The 17,892-nt window shown below is 37.8% G+C and overlaps 1 protein-coding gene across 1 annotated transcript in view; it reads left to right on the top strand.

The window, feature by feature from the left end:
- LOC126277870 (cilia- and flagella-associated protein 52-like) overlaps nucleotides 1-17,892 on the top strand; it is a 99,267-nt gene that overhangs the window by 21,182 nt on the left and 60,193 nt on the right. The window contains exons 5-6 of the mRNA XM_049977396.1: nucleotides 272-461; nucleotides 8,601-8,755. Coding sequence (XP_049833353.1) covers nucleotides 272-461; nucleotides 8,601-8,755 — 345 coding nt within the window. The remainder of the gene's footprint in view (nucleotides 1-271; nucleotides 462-8,600; nucleotides 8,756-17,892) is intronic.

The raw sequence follows: 17,892 nt of genomic DNA on the forward strand, positions 1-17,892 counted from the left end.
AGAGAACACAGCTTAAAAATTTAGATTTCTTGAGCTCATACCATAGGCAGCTCTTATTTCCGTGTGTTATTTAATTTCCTTACCTATCCTTGGTTACTCTTTCATTTTTAGTTACATTTTTTGTTTTTGTAATGAATGAATTTTAGTACTAAATGTATGGTCCATTATCTTTTGTGAAATAATATTTTGAAAGTTTATAGTTGTTAGCTGTCGAAGCAGTGTTTCCCATGACAGCTATTATTGCCTCCTCAGCATTCTTGCAATTTACCAGATTGATGCCAAAGATGAATATGCATATTGTGGTACAACAACAGGAGATATAATGAAAATTCGTCTCAATTATGATCGTGATCCATCAGTGCTGGATCCTACAGCAAATCCTGCACTTGTTGGTTGTTATGCTAAAGTTCCAAAGAAGAAAAAAATGGCAGGCTCTGATCCCACAGAACGATACAGTAAAGGTAGGTAATTCAGTTCATAATCTCAATGATCAATGAACAAACATTTGTGATAAAATAATTATTTGCCGATCTAAATGTGGAGAATTTGCAAAACTCTTAATTGTATCCAATTATTGTTTAATAACTCTGGTACTCGTTTCTCATTTTAATATCATTTTGTCATCTTTGAGGTCACCATCACTAATTTTTCATGTCAGCTACTAATAAGATCAATGCTTGCAACTTACCTGACCCCATTTAAAACTACCTCACATTGGCGCCATTACTGGCAGTTGAAGCTGTGACCCATCCACCAACTGTTGTATCCCATGTCTAGCAGACTATGGAGATAGTCAAGACATTGTGATAATGCATGAAGTGATTATTGAAATTTTCCAGATCTAATGAGTATTCTGATATTTTGGGATTGCAGTTACATGGTGTCAACATCTTGCCACTGTAGTTTGTCTGACTGTCATTCAGCCAACTTCAGGTGAGAGTTTAAGACTGGAGACTGCTGGTGTATGTCATTAAGTTTGTAGCAAAATGTAGTGCAGCAACGAATGCACATCAGTTGCCATTGCTTCAGCATTCTTTGTCAAGTTTATCACCCTCTCATGAATACTGCTCCACTTGAGGCATACCCATGGAGTGCAGTTCTTACCATTGAGGAAATATTGCTCCTCTGACGACAGACCCTTATAAGTATATGTCACGTTTGAATTCTTATTTCTTCTTCTGCATCAGTGGGGAGGGGTGTCTGAGGTCACTAAAACTCGATTAATTGTACTTATTTATGAATTTTGATGTTTTCTCACTCTTCACTAGGGTCCCTGATGGATTTGTTGTCACTCATCTGCAATGAATTCAAAATTGACATAACGGCACTGTTCCACCATGTCTTTCCTGAACTTATTTTTTATTCACCATTGATTACCTTGAACAAATTGCTGGCATTGCAATGAGTGATTGTGTCTCCCCTCTGCAAACAAACTTTTCAATGGATGTCTTTGAGGAGAGGCCACTCAATTCACTGAAACTTAAATAAATAGTATTTTGGTGAAATGTAGATGATACTTTTGCTATGTGCACAATAGTGAAAGACAGTTGTTATAACTTTTACAACATCTAAATTCAAGCAAAGAATATACAGTTTCTGAAAGTGATGGAAAAAGGTCGCTTCTATAGCTTCCAAATGTCTGTCAGTTGGCAAGCATTCCATTTATCATAAGCCCACACATATGTACATATATTTGCAGGTATATAGCTGCTGACACTCTTCACAAACAATGGATGGCCTTTGATTGTTGGTACACCAGGAACATGTGAATGATAGAGCCAGCCTTGAACAGGAACTGCAACACTTACTGTCTTTGTTCAAAGGTAATGGATATCATCTACATCAGATTAGCACAAATTTAAAAGAGAAGAAATGTGGCAACTCACAATATCAAGAGGAGAAGAGGCTGTTCATGTCTATGGCTTTCTTCTCATATGTCAGCAACTTCTCATCAAAATTGTACTGTACAGGATCCTAAAGAAACATTGTGTTAGAGTATGCTTCCAGTGACCTGCAAAGATTTGTGCTCTTCTCACCTTGGTAAATGATTATCTGAGTTTTCAGAAGGTTGTAGTCTACAGAACACTGTGCCTGTGCGGCAAAGCCTGCATTGGTGAGGCCAATGCACAATGTGTGGAAGTTCTGTGGAACATGATTTCCACACTCACCTTTTGCAGTGAAGTAAGCCAGCCATAGCCAAACATTGTATTTCCACAGCACTTTCTATGGATTATTCTGCAATGAAAATCTTGGGCACCACAAAATCATTCAGGGATTCAGTCACTGAGTGATCTGTGTAAATTTGGCAGAAGATCTTATTAATCCTAAAGGTGGCTTTCAACTGGATAAGACCTGGATCTCTGATTTCTTTAATATCTTCAGAAAAAAAAAAAAATATTTTTCATCTAATGACATGCAGAGCAGCTGTTAATTTTAGTATATTTACTTTGGTATTTTAAATCAGCTGGCCCACAATTTGAAAGACATTGTGCATGCAGTATGACCATCATGCATGTGCCTGTCCACCTCAGATGGAGCAATATTTAAAGAAGGGTGCTAAACTTGACAGAGAGCACATGTGAGGCAATAATCTATGTGCACAAACCACCATGCTAATTTTTGGTCCAGATTCAGTGACATGTATGAGCAGTCTCCAGTGTTATATGCTTGGCAGCTGAATTACCATGAGAAGGTCTCAGCATCATCAGCTGCAATCCTGAAACCTCATGGAATGAGACAAGACTTTTAATCAGTAGCTTGATGCATATGGCATTCTTGAAACAAAAATCTCCCCAATTTTAGAATCGGAAACAGAAGACTAACATCACTGTTGTTTTGCTCATTACATCAGTTCAAATAAAACAAAAATATTACTTATTAGTAGTTTTACCTAACAGATCATCACTTGGTATTGTAAAATGTTAATACATCATTTTAAACAGATAGTTAGATGTTACCAATAATGAAATATAGTGAGGTTATGTTATACTAGTAATCAGTGATAAAAGATCATACATCATCATGATTATGAAAGTGACATGTCATCAGTCACAAATTACGAGCAGTGGACAGTGGTCATTGGAGGTATTTAGATAATAAATATTCACATAACTGTAATTTTTAGACAAATTCTAGGGCTGAGCAGTAATTAGAATTTTTAAACAAGCTGTAGGGCTGAGCAGTGTTATGATTAAACCTTCTGTTAAATGGTTATTAATGCTATGTTGGAGATAAAGCTGTAGTCGGGAATAACTTTTTTCTGTGCAATTGAGAATGATATCATTGGGTACATCACTGGAAGTGATCCTCATAAAAGTGCAAACATTGTCACCCTGCAAACAGTGTGGCAAACCATGTATCAAGCATGCTACACATAACTTTGAAATTGCTCAGGAAAGGCAGAAATACACACTCAAATGTGATCAGTATACCAGCCATCACACAGCTGTGTTACACATTTGTGGAAAGGTGGTGAAGACATGCCCTTGGATGGGATGCCAGATGTGAAAACCTACTGTAATATCTTCTTAATTCATCTAGTATGTTGTCCTCTGTAGTATTTGTGACTGTAGCACAGCCTGTACCATATTGCCTCCTTGCTGAGGCAAGATATTATTTTCTAGTAGCTAAATTATCATTTGTACAAATGTAAACAGCCTTTTTGGTAATATCTTAACAGAAAGAGAGAACTGTAGAGATGAAGTTGGTGTTTTTGTAGTCCATTTCATGTTTTATATTCAGACAGTAATCATCAGCTGCTCAAAATGTGCCATATCTCAAGACCAAGAATAGGTTCTTCTTCTTGACTGTGAGAAGTGTAACTGAATTTATTAGTTGACCTCAAGCTAGGGTAAACAGTCATCATAAACAAATTAAAAATAGTTTCAGCTATCTATTTTATGTGAATATAATTAATTGTGAGAATAAGCTCCACACATGCAAGATAACTTAATGTATTTACAAATATATTTGCACTAAAGCACAAATTACAAATATGGTGAGTTAGCACCAAAACATGTTCAGAGTAAGCATCAGAACAGTAGAACAGACAAGTACATGCATAAAGATGAAACACACTGACACCTGTCAGTGTCATCTATGTACACTGATCAATAGCACTTGCTGCTACATCAGCTCCCCTTTCTGGAATTTGGTACCCCAGCTATATTGGGGTACTGGTGGCAAACAGTTCTTCTGGCCTGTTGTGGTTTGCAGTGGCCAACCTCAAAGTCCCATTGTCCTGTGCTTCAAGATGAGCAGGTTTCAGCTGTTCTAAGGAGACATTTCATGCTTTCCATACCAATCTATCATGAAGTCATTTGGCAATATGCACAGCACTTGAAACAGTACGACATATGGCTGGCAGAGAGGGAGACATACAGTGTCATCTCACATCCAGATGTGTGTTGATTTCATCAGATCATTGCTTATGATAAATGCTTTGTTGTAATGATGTTGTGGAGGATGCATATTGATCCATGACATTATATTTTTTAGTCACCTACCAAAATTGAATGTGTGTTACTCAGATGGTAGCATTATAGGCTTGTCAGTAGTAGATTAGCAAGTAAGTGTACTTGTTTGTCAACACCAACTATGCTCGTGAACAACCTACACTCCTGGAAATGGAAAAAAGAACACATTGACACCGGTGTGTCAGACCCTCCATACTTGCTCCGGACACTGCGAGAGGGCTGTACAAGCAATGATCACACGCACAGCACAGCGGACACACCAGGAACCGCGGTGTTGGCCATCGAATGGCGCTAGCTGCGCAGCATTTGTGCACCACCGCCGTCAGTGTCAGCCAGTTTGCCGTGGCATACGGAGCTCCATCGCATGCCGCGACAGCGTGGACGTGAACCGTATGTGCAGTTGACGGACTTTGAGCGAGGGCGTATAGTGGGCATGCGGCATGCGGGAGGCCGGGTGGACGTACCGCCGAATTGCTCAACACGTGGGGCGTGAGGTCTCCACAGTACATCGATGTTGTCGCCAGTGGTTGGCGGAAGGTGCACGTGCCCGTCGACCTGGGACCGGACCGCAGTGACGCACGGATGCACGCCAAGACCGTAGGATCCTACGCAGTGCCGTAGGGGACCACACCGCCACTTCCCAGCAAATTAGGGACACTGTTGCTCCTGGGCTATCGGCGAGGACCATTCTCAACCATCTCCATGAAGCTGGGCTACAGTCCCGTACACCGTTAGGCCGTCTTCCGCTCACGCCCCAACATCGTGCAGCCCGCCTCCAGTGGTGTCGCGACAGGCGTGAATGGAGGGACGAATGGAGACGTGTCGTCTTCAGCGATGAGAGTCGCTTCTGCATTGGTGCCAATGATGGTCGTATGCGTGTTTGGCGCCATGCAGGTGAGCACCACAATCAGGACTGCATACGACCAAGGCACACAGGGCCAACACCCGGCATCATGGTGTGGGGAGCGATCTCCTACACTGGCCGTACACCTCTGGTGTTGTGTCATCGAGGGGACACTGAGTAGTGCACGGTGCATCCAAACCGTCGTCGAACCCATCGTTCTAACATTCCTAGACCGGCAAGGGAACTTGCTGTTCCAACAGGACAATGCACGTCCGCATGTATCCCGTGCCACCCAACATGCTCTAGAAGTGTAAGTCAACTACCCTGGCCAGCAAGATCTCCGGATCTGTCCCCCATTGAGCATGTTTGGGACTGGATGAAGTGTCGTCTCACGCGGTCTGCACGTCCAGCACGAACGCTGGTCCAGCTGAGGCGCCAGGTGGAAATGGCATGGCAAGCCGTTCCACAGGACTACATCCAGCATCTCTACGACTTCATTCAGCAGTTCCTGAGTGATGTCTATGAGACATCATTTTTGGATGAAATTCAATAGCTTCAGAACACACTTACTTGCTACACATTTCATGACCAAAACATCCACAGAAATTACTTGGCATGAGTCAAAGGATATGCCAATGTCATGAGCAAGCTCTCTTATGGTGAATTCGTAGTTTTTCAGAACCTTTTTCTGTGCTTCTTCCCCATTGTCATCAGTAAGTGATGTGCTAGGGTGTCCAGGGCACTCGTCATCTTCAGTGTCTTCTTGACCCTCTTTGAAATGTTTGTACCACTCTTTAACTCTTGCCTTGCTCATAGTAGTTTTGCTATAAGTCACTGTTAACATTTTGAATGAATTGCTGCATTTTATTTCATTTTTCAACAAAATTTAATTAAATTCTTTGATACATATTTTTTGAAAGTAAAGTCACTGAGCAGTCAAACTATGTATAACTTTTTTGTCTGGAACAATAAACTAAATATTCAAAAGAGTTGAAAATGCAAACATACACCAGGAACTTGTGCAGCAACAAGATAAAGAAACTGAAAATCAGATGTATAAAATCTGAAAAATTAAAAAAAAAAACAATCTCTTACTTTTTGATCATAGATCACACATAATCATACTACCAGAACCTGTATAAAGTACGTTTTCCACAACACAGTCAGACTTGAAAGATGTAGTATCTATATTTCACTAAAACTATACAATTGTTTGCCATTTTTTATTTCAGATATCAGTTTGAAAGAGAAATTTAAACAAACATAAAACTGTTGCTTATCGAAAATCCTTTCTATCCTGTCAATGAAATCATTTTAAGTACAAGAAATTGGAAGCAGGCATACAGCACAATATAATTAAAATTTGTGTAGGCAGACAGACAGTAAATTCAAGATGTGTTCCAATGCATGGAGTAATAGAAATAAAATGTGTGTATATAGACTGCACATACCTATGATAATTGAACAGTGGGCATTTTATTTTGTAAAGCTGAAAATCCAATTATTCTTTTGGCTCTGATCCATATATCTACATCCAAAGCTGCTAAAATATCTGGAACCATAACGTTATAGATAGCAAAAATACACATCTTAAAATAAAACAAAGAGCAGTTAATTAGTTTCTGGTGTTATGGTAACACACATTAACATAGATTTGATCACATACTACTTAGATATACATGTAACTTCGAATAAAACTAGAAACTATAAGAAACTTCCTATATTTCATACTGTGGAGTTAAACATAGCTGCAAAACCACAATAGAGAGATGAAATATCTGTAATCTATTACGAAAAATACTCAAAAGCAATCAGATGTAAGTGAAGGCTTTTAGAAACTTACTGGCATTAACATGTAGTCAATTGTATTTCTCATCGCAACTACAAACTGGATGCTGAGCTAGGTAGATCTGTTTCACGTGTCTGAAATGGCCCAATAGGACTAAATAAATTTTGTTTCTGGATTTGAACATCTGTGTATCACATTATTCTAACTAGTCAAGGTGACCTTCATACCACATACTCCATTAAACAGGAAAACAGTTTATTCTTTAGAATGGTTCTTCTTTAGTTTTGCTCTTTAGTTTTCTTTAGTTTCACAGCAGAATTCACACCACCACAAACCAAAATTTTCATTATGAAAAGAGTCATTGAGAGAAGACTAAGCCATCTTCTGCATTATCTTATCTCAGGGGGATACTAATCCAGCAATATTACAGAATTAAGTGGATGTGAAAGCAGGTGTGGGAGCAAGGGGGGGGGGGGGGGGGGGGGGGGGGGGGGGGAGCTATGGGGGCTATATCCTCACTGCCACACATGGAGTATCACATTACACTGGATAAAATGACTTCAGAAATCAGCAAATATCTTACTCCAACAGAATCAGTCTTTTTTTTAATTATGTATCAAAATAGGTTGCAATGTATTCCAAAAGCATTTTAACAAAAGAATAAGAGTGGCAAATAGCATACTAACTAAACCAATAAATATCATTTATCTTAAAATAAGCACCTTATTATTTATTATTACATGTTTTTACCCTGAACTCCAAAACAGTTACCAAATTTTACCAGTTTGTCAGTAGAGCACCCCAACTCTACTTCTTTAAGCCCCCAAAACCCCCTTCGTCCATTAGCCCCCCCCCCCCCCCTCCCTCCCTTGACCTACTTCTAGAATTGCCCCTGTGTGAAAGAGAGAGAGAGAGAGAGAGAGAGAGAGAGAGAGAGAGAGAGAGAGAGAGAGAGAGAGAGAGAGAAAGAAAGAGAGAGAGATTATCCTATATCTTTGTAATGACTTGAGTCATTCGTGGGGACTGTACTCTCACTACAACCTGTGCAAACAGTTTTGTTTCGTCAGTTGTCTTTATGATATAGGGAAGCTGCTTCTTGTTTTGAATGGTGACGAGTCAGCTCCTGTTTTGAATCTTTTTGTTGGCAGACTCATGACCAAACCTACCATAAGTGGAGTAACTTGTGGATTTATAGAAACTACTGAGGAATTAATGTTAGCCATGTAAAAAAAAGAAAGCAAATTGCTCTTTAGCTTTCATATTTATCCAAATTATTTTGTTATTTAGTGCACTTTTCAGCACAGATATGAATAATTCTTCCTGGTACTTGCAGAAAGATGTAGTGTATCTAAAAGAAACAGAAACTGTATATGAATATGCCAAAAAATTAAAAACTATTAGATCAGTTAAAATTTTAAAAAAAACATCTATTGTGTAGACTTTGGAAATTATTTTATGAGTATTTTTAAGACAGACTCAAACATTTTTAAAGGTGTTACTGCACTGGCACTGCTGGATGAGCATACTGTCGCTAATATTATTGTAGCTGCGGGTGATGGAAAAGTGGAATTAGTGAAAGAGCACAACCGAGCAATTCTTCATAAACACACTCCTCTTCGCCAGCCCTCAGAGCCTCAGCTTGTTGTTGTAAGTATTTGGTAGTAAGATTTTTAGACTCTTTAAAAAGTGATTTAATGTCATTAATTCAATTTTCTATTAATGAATGATAATACAACAGATAATTGTCTTAATATTTTTTTTTATTTTTGTAGTTCATGGTAATTTGCATAATAGCATGTTTTCATGTAACATCTTGTTTATATTCCGTATTATCAGTAGTTGTTTACATGATGGAATTATCACTTTACATAAAAAAAATAATAGGTCCTTTTTTCTGGAACATGGAAAAACACTAACAAACTTCATCTAGAATTTTCTTTCATTTGATTTCATTCAGAATTTATGGACAAGTAAATTTGTGTAAGATCATAAGGTATTCTGCAAGAAATGCTTTGAAAATATATTTATTGAGTTAGTGATAATACTAATGCAGTCAACAGCACAGTAGCAATAGGCAGAGATACTCAGAATTAACAAATTAGTGATGACTTACATGTCATATTATTTTACACACTCATCTATCATTCAGCACCTGCCTGTCTCAACTGTTTCCATTGCTTGTAAATGGTATTGTATTTCCTTTGGCCAAATTAAACATATCATGATTTTTTAATCTCTCAGAAATATCCAGTTCATTGAACATTCCATTGCAAAGAGGGTATTAAATTCAAAATTTTATAAAACTTTGTTTTAAGTCGTTGATACACTGAAATGATGATTAGGTCCTCTTTCAGGCAAAAAGTTGATAATTTAAAAAGTTGATGTTTTAAAAAGTTGATGTTTTAAAAGTTAATGTATTCTTCAGCTCTGGTCATATGGGGACACAGAAGGAATGTTAAACTGTTGTGCAGTCAACATTCTGTGCTATCTCCCAGTGTGATCATATGTCATGAGGGATTCAGTGCAATATGAGAACATAAAATAATCACTGTAAGCAAGCTGGACATTTGGGTGCATATCTCCTGCTAAAAGAAGAGATATGAACTGCAAGAACACAAGTGTTTGGAGTTGTGAGGCAACAAATGAGCAAAGATTTACCAACTATCATTAGGGAAATAGTGTGTTTAGTAGAAAAGAGGCTGTCGAGCTGATATTCAACTTTGGATGAACATTTATTTATTAACACAACATAAATGTCAGATCCAATTGTAACAGAGTGAAGCTGAGCCATCCTACTTGGTCTTGTACCACTCCTGAGATAAATATTTTTTTCTTTTATTTGACCATGATATGTGATGAGAAAGTTACACAGAATTGTTAATTTCTTGTTCAGACCTTATTTTGTCAGATTTGATATTCACAGTGTAGCTCCTCAATCAGTTGTAGTCAGCTTATCTGGAAATAATTTTCACAAACAAATATTCATAATTTGAGAACTGTCAAGCACATGTTGAGGTGAAATTTCGAATGAACGAGTAGTTGTTTGTTTTTATATTGATGTAGCTCATTTAACAGCCCTCGTTCTCGTCTTCTCCATAAGCGTTTTATTTCTTCCAAAAACTTTCTGTTCCAAAAAGTCATTGCAGTCCAAGTTCTTGTTCTTCAAAATATTCATATCTTAAATAATGGTTACTTCCAAAACTCAGTAAAATAGTTTTTGATTCAGATTTGTCCGGATTCAGTGATGCCCCCTTCTTTGACAAGAGCTTGTTAGTTTGCTAATTATTAAATTTGGAAAATTTAATTCTCTAGCACATTTGATGGGCTCTGTGAATCCCCACAGATGTAGAAATTATTTATATGAAGTAGTACCCATAATTTTGCCCTTTTAACAGTAACACAGATATAGTTAAACAGACTTGCTCTTTGGCGAATTGTAATTTTGTCTTATCTGATTCTGCTCTAATTTGTGTTAGTAATTAATATGTGATACTAAATTTTTAATTTTATTCTTATGGGCATCTATAAGTTGGTATATGAGGCTATGCTTCAGTTAGTCTGCATTATTCATTTACATTGTCAGTATCTCTGAATCATTATCACTGAGCCTGTGTTAAGTAGCCAAATTGAAAATGTCTCTCAGTTTCTATCAGTAAAAATGTACGAGTGAGTTAGTCTGTGGCCAATAGCTAAATTGATAATACTGAGTTGCCAGTATTAGAGCCTGTCCTCACTTAGATATCAAAATGTCAAGTTATGATGTTTAATGACTGATACAGATTGAATAATTGCTATGTGCACTGACAATGTAACTGAAGTAAAGTCCATGTTACTTGCCAGGCAGAACTCGTTAGTGAAAATCGCTACTGCAGATGTTGCCACTCTGTCAAAATGTTAGTATTTATAATGTACCTGGATGGATCAAAAAAACTACTCACCAAGTGGGAGCTGGAGAATATACATACACAGGTATAAAGGTCTGCATGCTTTTGGAGCCATTGGCCCCTTCTTCTAGGAGCATGGTTAAAGGGGTAAGAGGGGTGAAGGGAAGGCTTATGAAAAGAGGTAGAGTTCAGAAAAGTCACCAAGAACCCATGTCAGGGAGACCTGCCTGTAAATCTCCTCTGACATGGAGTTCTCAGTAATAGAAACTGCACCATCACTCAACTGCATGTTCATCAGGTTGAAAGAAATTGTCTTGACAGGGACCTGTACTGCCAAGACTTATGGATGCTCCAAAGTCACACAAAGTTGGGGCACCATTGTGCCCCATTGTCAGCAACATGAATGCTCCTACCTATTTTCTGGCAAAATACCAGACAGAGATACTAAATCCTTACATGGGTAAATGGCCACATCTCATCCACAATTCTATGGATGGATACTTCAACTTCAGGCTGAATGTTGCAGATATCATAGGAAGCTTTGGTGTTGTTTCGTTATTCATCAGGGTGCCTTTATGTGAGTCACTAGAACTCTTGGTCAGAAATGTGATGAGATGACCATCAACTTATTCAGGTACATCCTAATCTCCACACACTTTCTGTTTAATGGAGAATATTTGGTCAATTGTAGGAGTCACAATGGCAATTTCTATTTGGAACACTTTGAAAAAGAAGCTGTGATTTCATCCAAATGGAAATCCACCTGTTTTTCCCACTATGTTAATGAAATATTTGTCATCTGGACCAGTGGAAGAGACAGGTTCCTGGACTCCACACAACCCAACATCAAATTCACAACAGAGACCAAAGCAGAAAGAAGACTACCATTCTTTGACATCATGGTCAAGAGAAGAGCTGATGGCACCCTGAGCCATTGTGTGTATTGGAAGAAAATGCACACTGATCTCTATTTGCATACAGATAGCTGCCAACACCCTGCACAGAAGAATGGGGTACTAAAAACACTACTATACACGGTGCATTCCATTGCAGATGAAAAATTGGAACATTTCAGAAATGTGTTCTGGAAAAATGGTTACTTAAAGTGGCAGATGAAGTGTGCCCTTTGCACCACCACTATGGTATAACCTGTGTAGGTGGAAGAAATGACAGAGGTAGAGGTAGCCACAGCCTTTATACCACACACTGCTGCACTATCAGGAAAAGTAGGCACATACTGAAAAAGCAGTGGGTAAGAACTCTCTTGTGCATGCCCTATAAGACACTGGCATTATTGCGGTGTCAAAGATAACCTCAGTTTGTGGAAGACCAGGGTATATCACATTCCATGACAGTGTGGCATCACATATTTTGGATTAAAGTCTGCACCATCAAAGATCGATGCTAGGCACATCAACAGCACACTCAACTAATGTACTCCAACAAGTCAATGGTTACAGACCACTTTTTCAGAGAATCATGCTTTGGACTATAGATATACCAGAATTTTAGTGGAGACTTCCAAATACTGGGACAATGTCATTAGAGAAGCCATAAAAATTTTCACCAGGGATAATATTACCATTTGGGACTGTGGCTATAACCTCAGCAAGGCTTGGAAACCAGCACTGAGTTTAATTAAGAAGACACTCAGCAAACACAATGATTGGGCAACCATGATGGATGCAGCAACTACATCAACATTACCACAGAAGCTGACTCAAGCATCTCCATGACTGCCAATGTGTACCATTGAGCACAGGGCACAGAAGGAATGTCCTGTGGTGGGACGAGATATAAGTTGGTGACACACCATCAGGTCTCAGTTTGTCAGCATGTGTGACATTACTGACATGTCTGATCATCGAAATATTGTGTCTGTTGGGCACTATGGCTGGCAGTGCACACATGTACTGTCCAATCAACTGATAAAACAGGAGAAACTTTAGAATCACAGCATCAATCATAATTATTAGTTCCATCCTGGATTTTCCATTGTTTGATTAATTATTAGCTTCATTTTCATCATACAGCAGATGTGACCAAACTACACTATATGAAATAACAACAGTTTAATACCTTCATTAGTCAGATGAAGTATTCAGTTACCCAAGGTTTCTTTGCATTTATCTTTCTTGAACCTGTATTTGTCTGCTCAACTTCTGTGGTTGGCCTTTTTAGAGATGGCCATTCCTTTTCAACTGAACTATCTGTTACAGTATTCATTGTGACTGCATCTGTAGCCTTTGAGAACTGCAAATACATCCCACCATTCCTCAGTACTTCAGTATCCCACTTCTTTCCACATTCATTCTGCCAGACAGGTCTCTTAAACTTCAGTCTATTGTCCATCATTATTACATTGTGACTTGGATTCATATCTGCTCCTGGATATGTCTTGCAATCCAATAACTGATTTTGGAATTTCTGACCATGATATAATCCAGCTGTAGTCTTGCAATGACTCCAGGCCTTTTACAAGTATTTTCACCTTCTCTTGTGATTTTTGAACTGTGTATTTGCTATTACTAGGTTGACTTTATTGCAGCTCACTGTTAGTCTTTCTCCTCCCTCATTCCTACTACCACACTCATATTCTCCCCTAACTCTGCCTTCTATTTTTTTCTCCTAATACAGCATTCCATTGATTTACAGTTACTAGATTTTTCTCTCCCTTTATATACTAAATTATACTTTCAGTACCCTCATACTCTTTGTCTGTCTGTTCATTTTCTGCTTGCAACATCATCATGTATGGTATGCCTGAACTGTTGTTGTTGGTACTTGTTTGTTTTTAGCTCCAGTGAGTATAATCATACAATTGAACTGTTCCTATTCATGAAGAATCCTACTTTCATTACTCTGTTTTCCACTGCTGTTGATATTACACTGCATTCATCTCACCAGAAATCCTTATATTCTTTCCATTTCAGTATATTTCATTTAATGCACTGTATATAGAATGAAACTATGCATTTCCATTTTTATATTTTCTAGCTTCTCTACCATGTTCTGATGTCCAGCAATCCACATTATGATTAATAGAATTCATTTCTTATTCAGTCTGTTTCTCATGGTCCACTCCATTTTGACAGCCCCCTCCCAGAACCTATTACCAATGGAGAGACCATTACACTTTTACAGTTGCAGGTCATATGCTCTATGGATACACATTTCTTTTTTTGTAAATAATTCAGCTGCCTTCTGACTGGTTTAATGCAGCCCACCATGGATTCATCTCCTGTGCCAACTTCTTCGTCTCAGGGTAGCTCTTGCAACCTACATCCTCAATTATTTGCTGGACATATTCCAGTCTCAGTTTTTACTCTCTACAGCCTTGTCTATTACCATGGAAGTTATTCACTGTCTTAAAAGATGTCCTATCACCCTATCCCTGTTTTTTTTTTTCCTTTCCAATTCTTCAGAAAACCTCCTCATTTCATCTGTACCACCATATCTCACTCAAATGCATTGATTCTCTTCTGTTCCAGTTATCCCACAGTCCACATTTCACTACCATACAATGCTATGTCCAAATGTACATTATCAGAAATTTCTTCCTCAAATTAAGACCTATCTTTGATACTAGTAGACGTCTCTTGACAAGGAATTTCATTTTTGCCAGTACTTTACTGTTTTTGGTATCCTCCTTGCTCCATCCATCATTGGCTATTTTGATGCCTAGATAGCAGAATTCTTTAACTTCATCTACCTTGTGACCATCAATCGTGATGTTGAGTTTCTTGCTGTTCTCATTTCTGCTACTTCTCGTTACTTTAGTCTTTCTTCCATTTACTCTCAATCCTTATTCTGTACTAATTAGACTGATCATTCCATTCAGCATATCATGTAATTCTTCTTCACTTTCACTGAGGATAGAAATGTCATGAGTAAATCATATCATTGATATCCTTTCAGCATAGATTGAAAAATAGAGGAGAAAGACTGCACCCTTGTCTTACATCCTTTTTAATCCGAACACTTTGTCCTTGGTCTTTCACTGTTATTGTTCCCTCTTGACTCTTGTACATGTTGCATATCACCTGTCTCTCCCTGTAGACCACCCCTATTTTCCTTAGAATTCCAAACATCTTGCATTATTTGGCATTCTCAAATGCTTTTTACATGTCAACAAATCCCATGTATGTGCCTCGATTTTTCTTTGATCCTGCTTTCATTATCAACTGCAACATTAGAACTGCCTCTCTGGTGCCTTTACCTTTCCTAAAACGAAACTTATCATCACCTAAGACATCCTCAAATTGGTTTTCCGTTCTTCTGTATGTTATTCTCATCACTGCATAATGCAGCAGATATTTTCTTGAAATTCAGATGACATATCACCAGACTCATACATTCTACACACCAACATGAATAGTCATTTTGTTACCACTTCCCCCCAATGATTTTAGAAATTCTATCCCTTCTGCCTTATTTGATCTTAAGTCTTCCATACTGGATCCCCTATCTCTTCTAAATTGACTCATGTTTCTTCTTCTATCACATCAGACATATCTTCCCAATCATAGAGGCCTTCAGTACACTCTTTTCACCTACCCTCCCTCTCCCCTGCATTTAACAGTGGAATTCCAATTGCACTCGTAATGTTACCACATTTGCTTTTAATTTCATTTAAAGTTGTTTTGACTTTTTTATATGCTGAGTTGGTCTTACTTCTTTTTCGGTTTCTTCACATTTTGCATGCAGCCTTTTTGTCTTATCTTCCCTGCATTTCATATTTATTTCATTCCTCAGTGACTTGTATTTTTGTATTCCTGAATTTCACTGAATATTTTTTTACTTCTTTCTTTCATTGATCAGTGAAAGTAATTCTTCTGTTACTATTGGTTTCTTCACAGTTAACTTGTTTGTACCTATGCTTTTCTTTCCAATGTTTTAGAAATGTCCATTCCTCTATAGCTGTACTGTCTACTGTGCTGTACCTTACTGCAGTGGCAGTAGCCTTAGAGAACTTCAGATGTATCTCTTCATTCCTTAGTACTTCTGTATCCCACTTATTTGCACAGTAATTCTTCCTGACTTATCTCTTAAACCTTAACCTACTCTTCATCACAAAAAATATTGTGAGCTGAGTCTATATCTCCTCCTGGGCATGCCTTACAATTAAGTATCTGATTTCAGAATCTCTGTCTGACCATGATGTCATTTAACTGAAATATTCCGTATTTATTGTCCTGCTCCTCTTGTAATTCTCGAACAGAGTATTCCCCCTTACTAGCTGAAATTGGTTACAGAACTCAGTTAGCCTTTCTCCTCTCTCATTCCTAGTTCCACTCCCATATTCACCTGTAACTTTTTCTTTCACTCGTTTCTCTACAACAACATTCCAATCCCCCCCCTATGACTATTAGATTTTCACTTCCCTTTATGGGCTGAATTAGCAATTAAATATCCTCATATACTTTCTCTATCTCTTCATCTTTAGCTTGCATCATCAAATGGTTCAAATGGCTCTGAGCACTATGGGACTTAACATCTGTGGTCATCAGTCCCCTAGAACTTAGAACTACTTAAACCTAACTAACCTAAGGACATCACGTACATCCATGCCCGAGGCAGGATTCGAACCTGCGACTGTAGCAGTCGCACGGTTCCTGACTGAGTTCCTAGAACCGCTAGACCACCGTGGCCGGCTTGCATCATCAGCTTGCATACCTCAACTATCATTTCAGTTTGGTGTGCTATCAATTTATTTATTTATTTAGCCATCTGTGGACATTTTAAAATGTATGGATGTTGTCAGTTTGCATACATTCATATATTTATACAGTTTGCTGTTACATGTATTTAATCATTGTGACATATAAGTTATTTAGAGTCCTTATCAAAACATTACATATAGTTAAATATTGTGAAACAAGAGTTATTTAAAGTCATTTTGTAGTAAGGAATTCACTTACAGTGTAAATGCAATGTTCCTGCAAAAACAATTTAAGATTGTTCCTAAAGCAGTACATGTTATCAGTTTCTTTTATTTTCTGTGTCAGTTTATCATACACTTTTTCACCTTCATACAATAAGCTATTTGAGTCTTATATTTATTCTTCCTGTCTAGGTGAAGACAGTGACTTGTTCTTGTACTATAGTTATAAAAACTGCTATTTGTGTTATAATTTTCTATGTTTTTCTTGATGTACACTATGGTTTGTAGTATAAATTTACAAGGAACAGTTAGAATTTCTAACATTTTGAAAAGTTCTCTGCTGTGGGCCCACTTACTGCTTTTCATTATAATTCTTAATGCTCTCCTTTGCATTTTAAATACTGTTTGTAAATTCTGAGCACTGTTTCCCAGAAAATAATACCATAACCAATTACTGAATGAACGTAACTAAAGTATACAGTTCTCAAACGTTCATTACTGCATGCGAATACAAGGACTCTAAGTGCATAACATGTTGTGGATATCTTTTTTGAGAGTTTTGTAGCATGTTCTTTCCACTTCATTTGGCTGACAATGTGAAACCCTAAGAATTTTGTTGTAGGTACATCATCTATGGAGATGTCTAGTTTTAAATTTAAGAGACTCTGTTTTCTGTTCATTCTAAAGAATTTTGTATTTGTTTTCTTTATGTTGAGAGTTACTTTGTTTTCCTGAGACCATTTGTGAGCATTCCTCAGCACTTCAGTAGAATTTTCCAGCATTTGTGCTAGTGTCTTACTGGTTATTACTATGTTACTGTCATCAGCAAACAATATCTTCATTCAGTGGCTGATATGTTGTGGGAAATCATTTATATACACCAGAAACAACACTGGGCCTAGTAGACTTCCTTGAGGGATCCCAGTATTGATATATTGTGGATCAGGTAATTGTTTCTCAATGTACTTTGATCCACTGGGGACATTTTTGATATCTACTGACTGTACTCTGTTTTC

The sequence above is a fragment of the Schistocerca gregaria genome, chromosome 6, assembly GCF_023897955.1.
Source record: "Schistocerca gregaria isolate iqSchGreg1 chromosome 6, iqSchGreg1.2, whole genome shotgun sequence".
Lineage (NCBI taxonomy): Eukaryota > Metazoa > Arthropoda > Insecta > Orthoptera > Acrididae > Schistocerca > Schistocerca gregaria.